The sequence below is a fragment of the Panthera leo genome, chromosome D2, assembly GCF_018350215.1.
Source record: "Panthera leo isolate Ple1 chromosome D2, P.leo_Ple1_pat1.1, whole genome shotgun sequence".
In the NCBI taxonomy this organism is placed as follows: Eukaryota; Metazoa; Chordata; class Mammalia; order Carnivora; family Felidae; genus Panthera; species Panthera leo.
Genome location: NC_056689.1, coordinates 72,574,180 through 72,593,196, shown reverse-complemented (window position 1 = coordinate 72,593,196; position 19,017 = coordinate 72,574,180). Strand labels below are relative to the sequence as shown.

Genomic DNA, 19,017 nt, shown 5'->3' with positions numbered 1-19,017 from the left:
TGAGTCCTCGGTCTTCTTTACTTCTTTCTACTTCGTTCTATGCAACCAATCATGAAGTCTTCTTAATTCTAGGGCTTAAATTTCCCCCAAATCTGTCTCCTCTTCCCCAATCTTCTTTACAATGATTTTGGTCCAAATTGCTCTCAATGTTGACCTCCTCCTACTACAATAGGGTCCAATCTCTCTGCCTTCAGTCTCGTGCCTCTTCAATTTCTTACCCATACTGTAGTAGGAAAGAATGATTCGATGTAAATATGGTCATATTCTTCTCCTTCTTGAAACTCCTGGTCCGTTGACCTCTAAGTAAATGCAAACAGCTGAAACAGCTTAATAATGCATTCCAAGATCTGGCCTATGCTGTTTCCGTACTATATGAGGTTCAGTTCCTTGAACACTCATGGTATCATTTCTTACCTCAGAGCTCTCACCCAGGTCCTTCCGTCTTCCTGAAACAGTCACCTCCCATCTCCACAACACCCTTCATCGTGCTAACTCATTCATTCTCTCCGTGCCTATTACCACAGTGCTCTTACAACTTGTGTCACACAAGTTAACACATAATCTGCAATTTTTTTCTTCCCCGTTAAAATAAGCTTTGTTAGCGCAGGGACAATACGTTTATTGAAAGCCACCATCTTGCTGGCGTTAGCATCAGTCATGCCCAGTACATCGTAGCCACTCAATAAATATCTGTTGACTAAATGAATGAAAAAAATGGCATTCAAACAAAAATAAAATACAGTCTCTGCCCTCAAAGAGGTTGGAGGAAACAGAGAGGCAAAACGATTAATTATAATTGAGCCAAAATTATGTGTCATGACATAGATATGTGTAAAAGTTAAACGAGAGGTGAAGGGCTGATTATTTTTGCCTGTATTGAGAAGGACCCAGAAAGGCTTTATTGAGAAAGTGACACCTGAAGCAAACCTTGAAGAATAAGTAGACATTCACAGTGCTTGGGATACAGAAGAGTACTTTTTTTGGTAATGCCCAACATTAATTCCACCTCCTCGTTGTAACAGCACTGCCATTTTCTTTTGGAGAACTAGCTTTCTGTTTCCTCAGTGGGCTGATCTCATTCCTTGGAACTCCCCCCCCCCCCCCACCACCAGCCACCCCAGAGTGGCCTGGCCAATCAGAATCGTAGAGAGTGGTTCAGGTGCAGGCACCTAGTCCATGCGGGCCAACGAGCACCAGTTCAGAGACTTGCCAGGACTAGTAGAGAAGGAGCACTCTTTCCATGGGGATAGCTAGACTGCTGATAAAACCCTGAAGCTGCTGGTAGCCATCTTTGCCACCATATTGGCAGAGTTCACCGGCAGATGAAGCTGCAAGAGTGGAAAAGGTGGATCTAGCGATGGAGAGAGAGTGTGGTCTAATTCCTTTGTTTAAGCCCTTGGACCTAGCTGTGCCGAAGGCTAGTGTGCATTCCGGGACTTCACTACTTAAGCATGAGACAGCACACTCCTTCTTTGTTTTTTTAAGCTAGTTTGGGTTGGATATCTGATCTTTTACAAGTAAGAGTGTCCCGACATACGCAACATTCAGTAATTAACTACCTGAACGTGTACAGAAGTAACAGGCAGAAAACACAAAACAAGGTTTCAGGTCAAAGGAATAAATGGCATTAAGTGAAGGAGGAAATTAAGTTTTAAACAGCTTAATTTAACTTCTCTTAAAAATGGGGGAACGTATATATATTCCTGTTCTCAGCAGCCCATAGATGCAGGGTATTTCATGCCTCTTAAGGCACCTATCTGAAGGTTCCTTTTCCCCTGTCAAATTGTCATACATAATAATGATACATTATAAAGAAATTGTCCAGTTTTGTTCAAAGAAGGCTACGTATTTTGTTCATGTTCTGAACAAAAAGATTGAAGGCAGTGTTACAGGGATCATTTATTATCTCTATTTTCAGCTATTACAATCAATCCTTAAACCAACCATTATGATGTCATTCCTCTTGACACGCACCAGGAAACAATTCCTATTCTTAATTTATAACCAAAAGATTCGCATAATCTGTACTATATTCAAACAGCATATATTATGACTAGAGCATTGCCAGCTTATGATGACGTAGTTTCACTACCTTTCCTATACGATCGAATTACACATCTACTGAAGTAGATCTTCTCAACTTGTCTTGTGTAACTTTAATATCGTAACTTTTCTATACACACAAAACCTCATTTCTCTTTCCTAACATAGTTCAAACATGGTTCTGTTTTAGACAGTCTTATGCCTGGCACACCTTTCTTTTTCTTAATTGGAAATCCAAAATTTATATACTAAAGAATTTATGTAACAAAAAATATTAAAAGGGCCCGGTTGGCTTTTGTATCTCTGCAACTCAGGTTCTAAATTAACTTCAGCATTTGCTAAAATGCTCTAGTAGACAGAAGTTCATAGGCTTAATACTGGTGCTGAAAATTATACCTGGAGATCCCACTAACTTTAAACATCATGATCTCTATAATCTTAAGAAGGAAACTAAATGTAATATAAGGGAAAAATAGATATGCCTTACTTTAACTGTAGCCTTGCCTAAACTTCCTCTAGTCATAGTACCCTATGGCCTAAAATATCCCATACTGGGTATAGATGTTCTAACATCTATATATTATATAGTGATATATATATATATATATATATATATATATATATATATATATATATATAATAGTGAATAATAAATGAAAACTAAGAAAGTTTTTGGCATTTATAAATTAGCTTGATAAATGAGACCTCATGGATTCCCAGTTAAAATATTTAATTTGTTCCAGCGTACATTAAAACAAAACTTTCAAAGATAGAAACTTATTATATAAAGCCTAATTAATAAAGGATTGATCATCTCACCGCTTCTCCATTTAATAGTCCAATTTTTGCCTGTTTTTACATTTTTACCTGGAAAAAAATAAAGCACATTCTGTGGTGGATTACTATAGACTGTAAGTTATCCATTAAAGCTCTATCCCCAATATCCAATATTCTTAAAATTACTGATTCCATCCAGTCAATAACTATGAATGAAATTGTTCTATCCCTTGCTTTGTGTAGAGATTACATGGGTGCTTCCATCGGTAAACACTTATCAAACTCCACTCAAAATCTGTGCATTTTATTGTATATGAATTACATCTCAAACGGTGACTTAAATTTAAAGAAAAAACAACTGCAAAAAAATAGAGAGAGCCTTGTTTCACACAGCAGCAGTGTGCTTTTCACGTAAGCCAGAGAGGACTTTTTTCCTTTAAAAACAAAAACAAAAACATGTACTTTTACTGAAGTCATTATAAGCTGGTTTATACTGCCTTGCATGAGCCCATTGTTGTATTTTAGGAACTTTGTGAGCCAGCTGTGAAGCTATTGTTATCTTGAAATTGGCCATGGTGGTAGCCTTTACAACACATTACAAATCAGGGCTCCTCCCACCCCCATCTTCTCAGAGAGCTGGTTTACTAGCACGTCACCGTATTTGATTTATATTAAAATAAAGATCTACTTTGCATGTCATGTTTAGAGTTATGGTCCATAAACAAAGCAAACTTCCCAAAAAATAGTTTTATAAAGATTATTTGTATTAACATAGACTATCAATCTCTCCTTGCCTGCTCCCCTTTACTGCTGCCAGGCAGTAACTTCAACTTTTTTGGCTGTTAATTTTTTTTATGTTTATTTATTTTTGAGAGACACACAGAGAGAGAGCATGAGTAGAGGAGGAGCAGCGAGAGAGAGGGAGACACAGAATCTGAAACAGGCTCCAGGCTCTGAGCTGTCAGCACAGAGCCCAACGTGGGGCTCGAACCCACGAACCTTGAGATCGTGACCTGAGCCAAAGTGACCCAGGCGGCCCTGTGGCTATTAATTTTTGAATTTGCTTTCATGTCACTAAATAACATGCTTTTTTTTTTTTTTTCCAGTTTTGGCATTATCTGCTGATTTTCTACATGGAGGGTATGAATTTAGTCTTTTTTCCCACAAAACATCTACCATCATCACAAACACATTTCTTCCCACCTCTAGCCTTTCAACATTGTGTTATACTTTAGTTAGATCAATAGTCAATGTTTACACTGATATGATTATGAAAATATGTACAGACAAGCTGTGTAGGATTATGATTGGTATTACTCATCCTTCCTTGCACACCTTTTTGTTTTCTCTGGAGTTAGTAATATTCTTGTGATTTATTTTATTTACTGAGTTTTCTATATACTTAGCACCGACCAAAACTCTACTCCAGTTGTTTAAAATTCCTCTCAATATTTCCAACATGTAAGTATCGTAGAAATTCCACTTTGGAAACACCTCTCTAGAGGCTATTCTCATTCAGGTCGGTTGCTCTCCAGGCTGATGCACAGCTTTGATCCTGGGAGTTATCGTCTCCTTATCTATAAGATTCTCATTACCTCTCTTGTGAATTGGTAAACCAATTGTTGGATCAGTCATCCTAATATTATTGAGAAGTTCAAAGCATTCTGACTCCTGATCCCTTAGAGGTGACCTAGTTTTCACTTTGTAAGTTCACAGGATCTTACTTTTGTCTTTCATACTCTAAAATCTTGTGATGATGCCATTTGGACAGCAGGTCTATGCATTGATTCCATTAGGCTCTTAATGGGTTCTTTCAATCTAAAAACTCAGGTCCTTTAATTCTTGAAAAATTTCTCTGCTTTTTCTGTTCTCTTTCCAAACTCCTATTATTTAGATATTGAACAAAATGAACTGATTCTCAAAATTTACCTTTCTCTCCTAGTTTTCCTCTTTTTTTGTTTTTATGCTCTACTTTCTGGGACATCTCCTCAACTTTACCTTTTAGCTCTTTTATTTTAAAAATCTTCTGCTAACATTTTAAATTTCATTTATTTGCATCTTATAATGGCAAATATCTTCTCATATCTCAGGATATCAAGGATTTTTTTGAAGTTTTCACTTCCCCGCATACTGTCTTCCAAGTTGCTTTTCCCCCTATTTGTTTGGATACGTCGTCTTCTTGTTAAAGGCACGTCTTGTGGATATTGATTGATTCCACTTAAGAATAAGGCTGTAAAATGTTTTAAAATTTCTGGACACATGGGTGGTACTTGTCAGCTGTGAATTTCACTCTAGAGTGATCTGGCTGGACTGTTTCATTGAAAACTTTCTTTCCTTAAGTCTTTTCTGTTGAGCTTCCTCAGAGAAGGATATTCCAGTCTTTTGCTTGGAGTGGTGTGGTTCTCAAACCTGAATGTATATCAGAATCACATAGGTGGCTTGTTAAAACACAGAATGCTGGGCCCCACCTATAGCTTTTCTGAGAGCCCTAAAATTTGCATTTCTAACACGTTCCTAGATAGTAGTGATGCTGCTAGTCCTGGGACCATCCTTGGAGAATATTGGCTGGCCCTTTTAAAGGATATAAATTTGATTGTCCAAAACAAGACCTAAGTTAAAGAGTTGGACTTACAACATTTAGAATGTAAGCTTTTCTTAATCTCTCTGTTTTCGGTAATTATACTCCATCCTCAACAGCGCCTGGTACTCTGTCCAGAGGCCTTCCGTTTTACAGTTTCCAGAAAATAAGCCTAAGATCTTTTGCCAGAGTTGGGGAGGGGCTGTTCCTAGCTGGAATGGCGAAGAGGATCTAAGGGTCTCAGTGTTTCTTAAATACACATTCAACCAACCAATCCCTTTTCTTTTCAGTTCTACCTTTACCTCCCTCCCCTTATAAAGGTACATAAGATTGCCAATTTCCAAGTGTTTTGAGAATTCTTGAGGGGAAAATCAAGACGGTTTTCACCTTTCTCTCGCCAGTGTTGGAAACTGGATCTACTTTCTCAAGTTTGCTAAGTCATTGGCTAAGTCATTTCCCACTCATCCATCTACTTCCAGCTTCCAAATTGTGTCACTACCAGCTCTTCTCCATCATTTTCTCTTTGCCCTTTTATGCTTTTAAAAGAAAATCATTAGGTTAAAGTTTGTGTTTAATCTGCTGCCTTTAACTGGAAGTTAGATAACTCTTTAGTATGCAATAAATGATATTCCCAGACTAATTGTATTTCAGAACATAGACGTAACAAAAGCAGATTGAACCATCCCCTAAAGTTCTGGTCAGTTCAGTTGTTGCCGACTTGGCAAAAGCTATAAACTATGTTTGCATGGGAAAATCTGCTTCACAGCTTCAGACTGCACCTCTCCCACAGCCAAATGTGTCATGGGTCTGGGATACAAGCCACACATAGAAATCCTGGTGTCTCAAAGCAAGACATCAACGTGATTGGACTAGAAGGTTCATCTTTGCATACAAAGAACAACACTAAAAACATTAATACCATGCTAAGGTACTCTCTCTGTTCCACATGGTCTTCTGCCCAAGAACAATTAAAATGACTCACTGAGCCTAATTATGCTAGCTCCTAAGGTCAGAATTATGCTAGCTCCTTTATACGCTCTGTCTCATAGAATCTTTACAACAACCCCACACAATAGGTATTAATTTAGTCTTTTATTACCAGTTAGGTAACTGAATTCCAAAAGGGTTACGTAACTAACCCAAGGCCACATAGGACAGGGCAGAGCCAGAAGAGGAATGCAGGCCTGTCTAATTCAAAAGCTACCACATGACCATTTTGAAATTGAGTGAGTTAAAAGCAAATACAAATATTTACTTTGGACACAAAACCCAAGTGAATTTCGTAAGGCAACACAGTGTACTTGAATTTAAGTTTTTTACAGATTTGGAACACATCTTATTTTGTGTAGGTGTGACCTATACACCATCGGAGCAAAACTTCAAGAAATACTCATTAAATTGAATTGAAGACGGTTATAATATATTTAATAGCTCTATGCATAATACACAAGAACAGGTTCATTCAAGATTATTATAGTTATGTCTGGCAAGTCACTAGACAGACTTCTGCCAAGGGAAATCAAAAGGACAGATAACCCCTCAGAGAAGTAATACACAGAAGTAATAAAAGTAATATTACTTTTATTATTTACCAGTACTTACTTACCATTACTTTGCAATATCTTCTGTCTTTCTAAATAAAAAGATTCCAAACATTTGAACCAACAAGGTGGTTTTTCCAAAGGGTACTCTGAGGGTGGATAATTTTGCTTTAGTATATAAAGGTCACCCCAAAGTTTTATGTTCTTTGGGGAATCCTCCAAATGCAGATTTTTACCAGAGAAGAGAGATTAAACTGGGGGTAATGATCACATTTTCCAATCTAAAAAGGGGACCAAACTTCTTTTATTATCCGTGAAAGTAATCCAGTAAAACAGATAAACAAGATAAGAGTGGGCAACAAGGGAAGTGAAAAATAAGAGAAAAAAATTTATTAAAATGTATTTGGCAGAAACTCAGAAAGACAGAGATGTTAACAATTGGGACAAAAGGAGATGAAGGAAAAAATTCTAACTTTAGAACTGCCCATGAAATGTCTTTGTTATTGAACTACAGGACCCACTTGCCTGGGAGGGGGGGAAATCACTCAACTACATTATGTTTTCACTTTATTGCAGGCCAGAAGATGGGCCACAGAATCATAAAAAGTAAAATGCCATTAACTAATATTGAATTTTTCATTCAATTTAAAAGGACTTGCTAAGAAACTGAACACAGAATGTGCCACACAGGTAAGAAGGCAGCTTAGCCTGTTTTAGAGAGCACAAACATTTCATCGATGTGCTAGGCAGAGTAATGCCCCCTTCCAAAGACGTGCACATCCTGATCTCCAAAATCTATGAATATGGTGAGTTAAGTGGCAAAGAGAAACTGGCTGACCTCGAGATGGGGAGACAAGCCCGGACTGTCCAGGTGGGCCTCGTAATCACAAGGGTCCTTGTAAGTTGAAGAGAAGGGCAGAAGAGGGAAACCAGGGAGACTCAACGTGAGAAGGACGTGGCTTACTGGGCTGGCTGGAGTAAGGTGCAGGAAGGGGTCATGTGCCACAGAATGTAAGCGGCCCCCAGAAGCTAGAAAAGGCAAGCGTTCTATACATCCTACCCTAGAGCCTCCGAAGGAACGCAGCTCTGACATCTCGCTTTCAGTCCAGTGAGGCCCACGTCACACTTCTGACCTCCAGAACTGTAAGATAACAAATGTGTGTTGTTTTAAGCCACTAAATTTGTGGTAATTGTCACAGCAGCAGTGGGAAACTAATACATCTGATCAGCCAATGCATGTAAACTCATTGTGAGTCTTCCCTTATTCTTTAAAGCAAGCCAGTAGACCCTCAAGTTTTGCACAGCAAAAATAAAACGATCACTTTTTTGTTACAACAAAAATTGACTCTATTTTTCAGTTTCAAATAAATGTATTCCCAGTTAAACTCAATTAATGAGGTTTTATGAAAACAGAAATCAGAACTGAATTAAACATGTATTTGTAGCCTGTTTAGTACATCATCATCATTGCATAATATCGCTGTGGCATAGCCAAATCTGCTTCTTTCTTCACTTGCAGAATGGAGTAACCAAACACCCTTCCCTAAGAAGAACTTCCTCCGCTGGTTTATATGTAGTTCTTAATTCTTTAATTCTAGTCGTCTGTCATCAGCTATGTTTTTCTAGATGCTTCCTCCATTCCTTCTAAAGTGTTCCCATACTGGTGAGTATTCCCAACTTCCTTTTTAACAGTATCAAGCTGTGAATGTGAATGGCCAATGGTAATTGGTTGTACTGAGAGCAAATTTGAATTTGGGGGTGGGGGAAATCACCAGAACAAGAATTTGAGAAAGAAAGAATTGTAGGTACCTATTCAAAAGTTAATATTAAGTAGGTTGTTTTTTATTTTGTTTCAAGTTTGTATTTCAATTCCAGTTAGTCAACATACAGTGTAACATTAGTTTCAGGAGAAGTGGGTTGTTCAAATCTTCGCATTCACCTCCTTTCACCAAGAGTACTGAAGATGATTAGGTTTCAAGCCAATCTATAAAACTTAATCAACCCGTTAAGTATGTGAAGTGCAAATTAATCATATGCATGAAGTCTTCCACACCTACTGGGTACCTGCAATGTGCAAGGCACTTTGATATGAGTTCGAAATGCAAACATAAATGAAAATTCTTGCCCTCATATAGTTCACAATCCAGAGGAGACTAATAATTATACCACTGCTAGATAGTACTATAATGTGCATTTAGCAAAGGTTCAGTGGGGCAGAGAGGGCATGCTTGATTTGCCTGATGGTATAAGGAGACACGTGGCAGAGAAAGAAACACTTGGGCAATATCTGAAAGGAATGAATATTCTTATTCCAATTACCTCCACTTGCTGGGAAGGAGGAAGCAGTGGCCACCATTGGAGAAGAGGCAGTTTAAACAGCCCTGGTACCGGGTTAACTTCTCTCTGCATCTACGAAAACATAACACAACAAAACAAAACAAAACAAAACATCTCTTTGTTGCATTTCTAAACCCAGGCTACGTTTTATGAATTGGGAAAGACAGCACTTATTAGAGAGCATTGAATTTAGGTAGTCCTGGGTTCAAATGTGCCTGGAAACTGTCACTGCATTATCTTGGTAATTTTCTCAGGCTTTCAACCTCTGGTTTCTTGGCTATAAAGCAATCACCGACATCACCATCTTCCAAGATAGTGGTGAAGAGCAGAGATGGTTTATATAAACCACCTAGCATGAGAGATCAAAAATGGAATTCTGAATTCGGATTCTAACGCCAATCCACACACAAGTCAAGTGTTCACGGATCAGGAAATTCACCGAACTCTTCAAGAATCTCTGCCAAGTTTAACCCAGGCCCCTCAGAAAATACAGCAAAATGCAACACAACTAAATCCATCTCCTATTTAACTGAAGAGTAAATCTAGCAGCTCTGAGTCTGAGTTGTTTTGTCACTTGACAACAACAATTCTCAGGAAGAAGTGTTAAGTTCTGTAAGCAAAAAGACCGCATCTTCCTCACCTTTGGTCCCATACTACAATTATCATGATCTCTTGTGTAGTAGGTGCTAATTTTTCACCTTAAAATGTAGTGATAGTCTGCATGCATGTAAACGATAGAGATTATACTTTCTTGGACATTGTAATTTTGAGCTAACAGCAGCGCCAAGAATGTATCTCTACTAAATGATTTATAATGTGAGACGAGGAAAATCACTGACACTAAATCCATTTATTTAAGAAATAAGCTATTTGAGTACATACTATGTGTCAGGCACTGTTCTGGGCACTGGGGAGACAGCAGTGAAAGACACAAAAATCTCTAACTTAATGAAGCATATGTATTCTAGTCTGGAAGACTGAATACTACAGAATTTATAACTAATAAGAATAATAGGATAAGCACTAAGAGAAGAAGCAGAAAGGAAAGGCAGGTTATCGGGGAGACTACGTCAGGGTGGTAGCCATGTTGTGATGGCAAGAGCTCCCCAGATTCTATAAATATTTTGAAGATGGAAACAACAGGCCTGCTGGTGGACTGGTCATATGAAATGCTGTCAAATATTCAACAACTAGGACATTCTTGGAGTCAACAGGGATTCACCCCAATTTCCCTTCGTCAACAGAACTGTGCTAGAAACGATTTCAATCACTTAACTCCTGAAACAACATGAATTCTGTAGATGTTCAATGACAAGGAGACAGGAATTTTAAAGTAAAGCTTGAAAGAAAACACATATCTGGTGATAAAGGTGATGGGCAGGTCAATTGCCAAAGACCTTAAACAGAATGACTGCACTTCATTTGGTGGTCCACCAATTCGTGAGTGAATCTTTGAAGATTAAAGATCAACACTAAATAACAAACGTTAACAAACTCAGAAGTTATATAAACAATCAATTTAATTTTACACTAACTTTTCATGCGGTGTCACAGCACAAGTTTTATATTTTTTAATTCAAAAATAAAGAAGATGTCTTGATTAAATAAGTTAGGTACTTTTAATGTTAGCAAAAGTATAAATCGTAGTATTACTAAAATTTCACTATTACAGCCCTTAAACTTTATATTTTCTGTAGGATACATGTCATACTGATTTGAAAATTAGTATCAAATACGTATTTGAAAATTATATATGGAACAAATGAAAATTATAGATAGAGATTTAAAATCTATATCTACATAAATGGGGGAAGGAGGGAATAAAGGAAGGAAAGAAAGGAGAAAGGAAGAATCACTTGTTAATAAGGATTTGTCATTCCCAAATTTCCTCCATTTTTAGCTCATCTTGTTCAAGGCAGTACCAAAGAAATCCAGCAGATGGCACTCATACATTTTTCTAAATATGGTGCTGCATAAAACCAAGATTGCTTAAACATCGTATTTCAGACCAGAAAGAGCGAGTAAATCACAGTCAGAAGCAAGTGCATTTCAAAATTTTCTATTACCATGGAGAAATAATGCTTTTAAGCTATTCTAATGCACATTCATAGCTTGCAAGCAACTTACAATTTTCACTTCCTATTCTAGTAGCTGGTGGAAAGTAGGCATTCAAAGCCATTACTTGCCAATCAACAGCTTGATAATAGAAAGCTGTAAGTAAACACTTAGAGACCTACAAACTTTTTCCATGATGGGATATGGAATCATTATTTTCTTCGAGTTTCTTTTCAACGCTTTTATTGGTTGTTCTACAAAGATAGGTTCTGAAATTAGCAAACATTATTACTGCCAATTTTTAGCTAAGTAAACATAAGCTCAGAAAGAGTAAAAAATGAGAGCATAGAGTAAGAATCTATCAGCCAGGAAAGAATCAACAATAAATGAATCTAATTTCTTTAACTAGAGAATCAATAATTTATGTTCAAATTCTCAATTAATAAATATGGGTTACACGAACACGTTAATTAAGGAGCCATATTTTCACATACATTTATTGAACACTTCCTAAATGCCAACATTGTTCCAGGCTTTGAGAAGAAAAAATGACGTATAAGTAATACCCCTGCCCTCATGGAACTTGTGTTTCAGTGGTTAGAAACAGGAAAGAAAAAAAAAGACAAGAAAGATATCAGAAATGACAAGTAGTATGAAGAGCATTAAACTTGAATGTGAACATGTGACTACTTTAGATCGACTGTTTAAAGGAGGGCTTCTTTGAGGAGGTGACATTTTAGTTGACACCAGAATGACAGAGCAGAAAACCATAAAGAGATCAGGAGGAGGAGCATCCCAGGCAAGAGAAACGGTTCCTGAAATGATCCCAAGGCCAGAGTGAGCCTGGCCTATCTGGGAAGCAAAAAACCCAGTGTGTCTGGAGAGGAATGTTCAAGGAGGAGAGTGGCGTGATACGAGTTCTGAGAGGTTGCCAGGAGTTGGGATGGCTGGATGGGAGAATAGAAGGGGAACAGAAAGAAATGAACAAGAGCGCTAATTTCAGGCTAATCAGAGATTCTTTAATATGTTGCTCTTTTTGGAAGTTTTTCTGTTAGTTCACAATCCTGCCTTAGCAAGTACTGAAACATGAATATAACACTTATTATCTGATATTTTAAGAAGATGCCATCCCTTAGGTTATCACCTTAAATTATCAATGACCACAGGGTAGCACTGAAAAAAATACATCTGTAGAAAGTATAATAAAGTGGGATGAATAGGTATTAATTTCAAGCGATATCCAGGAGGTAAATTTTCAGTAATACTTGAATTGAGTCTGTTTTATACTGATTTGCCCTTTTCTATTCATGGAGTGTAAAAGATATTCTTAGCTAATGATTTAGATTCACAGATTCTGATCGATGTTTTCTGGTCCAAAAAGGTGTTTTAAGGGATTCTCAAATTTCTCTTATATTCTAATATTTACCTGTTGTGTAAGATTTTATTATAAGCAAATTTTCAAAAGCAGTGTATTTTTAAGGCTGTTGGTACTGAAGCCCAAGCAATTAAAATGTAAATAAAGAGGCCCACTGCCCTCTGTGACCTCACACAAATCAGATTATCAATCAAAATCTCAGTTCCTCCTGCAAAAACTGGGATATATGTTTAGTTTCCAACTAGAATCTCAATAAAGAGATTTGATTTTATTGGATAAAATTATTTCTATAAATATAACATTGATATTTTACAAATTTTAATTGGCAATAGATTCTAGAGCTGACATTGCACTGACCTCAGGATTACTCCCATGTCACCCATTCCCAACCAGAAGCTTTCTTGTGTAAAGTCCACAAAAACTGTCAACAACCACACCATGTAATGGTGGTTTGAATTTGCAAATACTTTCTCTCAGCAATCACAAAGCCATATCCAGAAATATTCATTAGTAATTATATTTGCATCTATTAAATGTAGATTAAGAGGATTTTATTTTCACAAGATTTTATTTACCAACTAATTAAAATGACAATTTATTACAAGTATGAAAATAATTAACTTAGAATTAATAGAGTAGTATAGCTTTTCTGGTTGTAAGAGAGAAATAAAATCATTTCTCTCCCACTCTGTGGGCCTTGTTTTGCACAGCTACTTATACCAGTCATTGTTATTAATTTCACATTTTTACTTACTCTTTATTTTCCTAGACATTTGAATTCTGGTGCTGTCAATTTCATAAAGGTCTTTTAAAGATAAATGTGCTATGTATCAAAAGCAGTTGTTTAAATAAGCTTTCAGTTCTGACAGCTTTGCTCTTGATACTTTTCACAGCAGCAGCAAGGAGAGAGCATTTTACCGTCAGTCATGGCTTTCTTTGTAATGCTTCCTTTTTCTTCCTCCAATCAAAGTAAGTATGTCCTTACAACTAGCATTACCCTGCAAAATGTTTCCTCATGTTTAATGAACATGACCCTCAGTATAATGAACAACAACAAATAAACAAATGAAATCCCGAGACTCCCTTATAGAACAGGGAGAATTATTACATTATTTCCTTCATACATCAGTCAGTGTCATCTCCATATTATTTGGTCAAATGTCAGTAAATGAACTTAAAAAAAAAAAGTTTCTTTGCCGGCATGATAATTAGATCATTAGTTGGCCAAGCAGAAATTTACTTAACTTGAAAATATAATGTTTAGAAAGCACAAATGCAAGTAACTATACACTCCTACCTCTGACATTTTCAAATACAACTTCATCTTCCCCTTTCTTCCATCAAAAAAAAAAAAAATCTGTTGTCTTAAGATAAAAGCGCCACAAAACTCCAAGACTTAATCCCTGCTTCAGGCTAATGACAAAAAAAATTTTTCATTTTTTTAGTTCACATCCTGAAAAAAATTCCCTTGACAGAAAATGCTCTGAACTAGACTCCGAAAGGCAAATGCATTTGCTTCATTTCAGTTTTTCAGGATGACAAAGGAGAGAAGAGTCATGAAGAAACACAGAAGTTGACCTCAACAAAATCTGTTTCAAATATTAATATATTTTTTAGAACGTTGGACAACTCCAAATTTCAAATGTTATGCTAGAAATAAATATTTGAATGACAAAACACCTTACCCTTGTACACCCAGGATTAAAAATCATATCATATTTATTTCTAATCATGTCACCGCACTGCTACTGTTTTCTGGGCTGCAAATAAATGACTTATTCATAATAATGTGACACAGTTATGTATGATTGATTGGTATGAAATAGAAAGGGACTTTGTCCTCCGTGTAAGCTTAGAACAGGGCCTGTTCAGTGCCCGCTATCCGTCCATCTGCAACCAGCCAGCTGAATTACCCTTCTGGTAAGAGACTCAGTAGATTTTCTCACAGTATAATATCCACTCTACAATAAATTACCAATCCCAATTGCCTCTGTTTTAAGACATTTCTAGATTGCAGTTCATCATAATTCTATGACTTGAACCTTATTTAGGACTTTTAACCATCTCATCGTAGTTTTTCAAGGTTCAAGGAGAAAAAGACAAGCAGACAAAGTACTCCTCAATTTTTGTTTCTCTTATAAGAGAAAACACTGCTATTGATAAAACAATGAGTAGTATAGAAATCTTCTTGACTCTCCATACCTTAAAGCTTTTCCTTTTCTTTGATTTTTTTCCTTCCGTTTCAATAATTAGGCCAGGGAAGGAAGAAAGGAATTTCTAGTCTAGTGGTCACGCTCCACATACTATAATTTTGTTGCCGTTTTTCCCCTAGCCAAATAGTGCCATTAATCAGCAGGAAAAATATGCAGCAAAGTATCTATACATCCTCGTATTATCCCCAACAGAGAGCTGAGAATGAAAAAGTTGCTTCTGGAAGAACTTCTGTCACAGTAAAGAACTATGGTGGCGTGCCCAGAACCTTGGAGCAGGATCACTGTTACTCTGGGTTAATTTGAGCTTTGGTTATACATCAGTACAAGGAAAATTTAGTGAATTCACTTAATGAATGAGCATTCATTTAAAAACTGCCTTTCTGTATAGCCAAAGTCTTGCTTCCAGAATAATTAAAGTCAGTCTGAGACACATGTTTACCCAGAAATTTCAGTTATTTATCCTACTTACGAGGTTTATGAATACTAACTCTTAAAAAAACTAAAAACTGACCAAATCTACTACTGATATTTTACTTTGACAGTACAGTTCAGTTTAGTACACTGTGATTTCTATTGATTGTTGTATTTCCTTTGTTTGGTAAAACTCTTCCTTTGATTACATTGATTCTAGAAGTCCCAGTTATTTTGTCTGGAATCACATGGGTAGTGCTTTGAATTACTCTAACATGTAACACTAAAATATTCATTTGATTGTTTGAAAATTACCTTAAATCTTAAAATATGCATTTTAAGCATTCTGAAATAATGAAAATACTGCATCTTCCATTTTTTCTCAGATTCAGTTCATATGAATCCTGATTCCATTAGTGAATATTTAATCTTGACATTCTGGATGATACACATATGAAAAGATAGTTGTATCAGTAAGAGTTTATTCTGCGTATATGTCATTGCATGTTAGTTATGCAAATAAGTGGCATATCTGTAGTTTACATTAATATTTAGCTACAAAACCAATAACGAACAAAAATTATTGGTAAGTGTAAGAGGCTTTATGTGTAAGCTCAATCTGCATATTAATAATAGAATACACATTTAATAAGTAGATATTCATGAGACTTAGAATTTAGATAGATAAATGGACTAAAATAAGACAAAACTGAAGTCACGACTAATCCCAATAACCATTTTCCGCTTTATATTTGCATATAAAATAGGAAGCAACTCCCTGGTACCATTAATTTTTTTCTTCTTAAGCAAAAATAATTTACTATCAACTATTTAAGGAATCAAAATAAGAAATCACTTCTGAAAATGCAAATTACTTAAACAGATGGCAACTGCTACACATCTCAAAGGAGAATTTTAACTTTACTAATTAAAAAAAATAAGAGTACAAAACAACATACACAGAAAACTATACCAAAATAGGACTTGCCCTGAAACTAGCCCACCTCACTGTCGGTAGATAGAAGACATCTGTAAACATCTCATATTTGATGTTAAACTAATTCAACTACAGCCGCAAAAGAAAACATGATTCTAACATTTGCACTCCGAACTTTGCAATATATCCCCAAATAGGTTTTGTTCCCCTCCCTGATTCACCACAGTTTAGGGCATCGTTGGGCAATTTCCATCCACTTTTTTTTAGAAACTAGTGAAAAATACACCTTCCTAGGCAGGATTGCTAACTGTAGGAAGCTATGTGTTGCTGCAAATTTGGTGGAAATACCACGTTTGATCCAAACGTGAGTTTTAGTTGCGATGTTTCAGTCCACCAGCGAAATGAATCCTGATGGCCATAAGGAGATCATGCACCTCCCCAGGTGGATGACTTACTTCATTCTAACCAACACCGGCACTGGGAAGAGGACAGCAGGCACAAAACGCTGGGAAATGGCCGCGGGAGCCCCAGACTTAACTCTACAAAAATATCTAGAGAAAAGGGGAGAAAACTGGCTTTTGCAGATGAAAGGCCTCAGAAGACTTCTGTCAACAGACATTTTAAAGATTAGAGAAGGATTAAAATGAAAGTGAGCATCTTTGTTAGGGGAAATGGCACCGACAAAATGGGATCAATAATCTGATCGTTTCTCCCCACCGGTGTTTGACCAGACCCGAGGTAAACTGCAATAAAGAATGAACATCACAAAGTACAGATCAGCTTAAGGGTCAGGAGAGATAAGAAGCGGAGAGCACAATATCCACCTGTCCCTTTTTCTTCCTTTAGAAACAAAATCAAATCCCATAAGAAGCTTTAAAGTTCCAGCAAGTAACAAGACATTACATTTTAAAAATGCTAATATGCCAATTCTAGATATCAACAACTTTGAACATTCAGAACCTCACGTTTTCCACAAAAATCTGTTATAATGGGCACTGTTTGTGTATCCGTCACAGGATTTGATTTTAAGGTGCTTTGATCAAACCTTGGATAGCTTTGGTCAATTCTCCACAAGTTATTTGTTTTCCCGAAGATCTTTCTGTGCCAATGTCTGAAAAGAAAAATATGATAATTTTTCATGAGGAAAAATGAAATTCTTATTGAAGGAATTCCATAAAGTTCATGTAAATTTAGCACAACAATAAATGGGCTTTTCTCAATTTTATTTTTGAAAATTTTCATAAAAAATTTAAATCTTAACATAAGCTATTGGAACACTTTTAAAAGAAATGTTTACAGAAAATAAATATGAAACAAAATGTAATGTAATAAATTAAAATGACATTTTAACATATTCTAAAGCTAGCTATATATGTCTTCCATTAAAATAGAGCATGGCAAATACTGCATTCATTTTATAAACAACCAAAGAGGTTAAAAGCAATTTAAAGTGCTCCCACACAATCCGAAAATAAGTTTCCAATAATTGAATCCAAAGTTCTTGAGATCATAAAAATCTGTAATAAAAAAGTTTTAAGATCAAATATAATAAAAGTATAATTTGTGCCTATCAAAAACAAAAAGCTTTTAAGCATTATGATAGTTAAAATCCTTCAGTGCATTAATCCTCTAACAACTGTTTCAGTCAAGGGAATGTTGTGAGGTCAGGTTTGAATTTTTTTGAAACTTAGTTTGAAATTGTATGTATTCGCTTTGAAGAGAACTTGCTTTATGTAGCACCTAACTCTCCAGGAACTCAAAAGACTTCACTGACTTAGATCCTGACTTTAGCCTGGTTCGTTGGTGCAGTTTTAATTTTTGTATCTAGTGAAAATCCATGTGAAGGGCAAACCACTAGATTGACGGTATGTCTCCCGGCAAGCCCATTCTCGCCAATGGGTACAATAATACTGGACAGACGTTAAAGAATCACTTGGTGGCTTACCAACTCCAGAAATTCTATTTCTGTTTGGAGAGCTTCATAAGCACTTTGCATGTCGTCTTCCTTACAAAGTTCTAATTCTTTCTTAAGTCTGTTTTAAAGGAAAAATTCACTCTATGAGTTCAGCAATAAACTTTTACAGCAAGTTTTGGTTATATGGATAGTGGCATATTTGAGTTTAACACTAAAGAGTTTGGAAAGAAATTTTAATTCTCTAAAGACTATATAAAATTTGCAGAAGAAAAAAAAGCTTCCATAAAGAAAAAGGCAGACTAAATGCATAATAGGCAATTTTAGTTAGTTAAAAGAGCATCGCAGTTTAGTGGGAAAAATATAGTACTGTCTGAAGAGCTCTGTATTAGTCCTGGCCACTAACAAGCTGAATAACTTGGCTAACTCATTTCGCCTCTCCGAACCTAACCTGAAAAATTTTAATTACAGAAAAAATTGACCTCTGAGATTTCTTCTTGCACTAAAATTAAACATTAACTTTATAGTACACATATGTAATTAGAATATATTTTAATTTTAGAGTAAGAAAGCAATACTTCTTTCTTCCAGTTAAGTCTTTAATCCTTAGAATATTCTGAAATTAAAAAAATATTTTATGTCTGTATTTCATGTAAAAAATAGTGAAAAGTCTTCTATTTCTAGCATTACAGACTTCCAAAAAGAAAAACATAAGCAAAAGCCATGAATGGCAGTTGGAGAGGTAGAGAGCAAGGGCAGCCGGGCAGGTGAGGCCAACCTAAGGGCGATACCAAGAGCAATCCTGATCTCACAAACCTAAGCCAGTTGGGACAGCCCC

General features: G+C 36.2%; 2 protein-coding genes across 7 annotated transcripts in view; both read right to left on the bottom strand.

Annotated features, from left to right (window-relative positions):
• Positions 1-4,505, bottom strand: part of PNLIPRP3 (pancreatic lipase related protein 3) — a 65,585-nt gene extending 61,080 nt beyond the window's left edge. For both annotated transcript variants that reach the window (XM_042908583.1, XM_042908582.1), the window contains exons 1-2: positions 4,416-4,505; positions 2,863-2,910 (exon numbers count right to left, since the gene is read on the bottom strand). In XM_042908583.1, the coding sequence (XP_042764517.1) occupies positions 2,863-2,910; positions 4,416-4,455 (88 nt within the window). In that variant the 5' untranslated portion in view covers positions 4,456-4,505. The remainder of the gene's footprint in view (positions 1-2,862; positions 2,911-4,415) is intronic.
• CCDC172 (coiled-coil domain containing 172) overlaps positions 1-19,017 on the bottom strand; it is a 111,208-nt gene that overhangs the window by 35,981 nt on the left and 56,210 nt on the right. The window contains exons 8-10 of one of the 5 annotated variants that reach the window (XR_006194557.1): positions 18,213-18,300; positions 17,313-17,378; positions 2,863-2,910 (exon numbers count right to left, since the gene is read on the bottom strand). Coding sequence is in view for 3 of the 5 variants with exons in the window: in XM_042908586.1 (XP_042764520.1) it covers positions 17,343-17,378; positions 18,213-18,300 (124 nt within the window). In the remaining 2 variants the exon portion in view is untranslated. Of the gene's footprint in view, positions 1-2,862; positions 2,911-5,145; positions 5,230-9,262; positions 9,349-17,312; positions 17,379-18,212; positions 18,301-19,017 lie in introns of those variants that run through there. The other 4 variants (XM_042908585.1, XM_042908584.1, XM_042908586.1 and 1 more) reach the window with 4 other exon arrangements.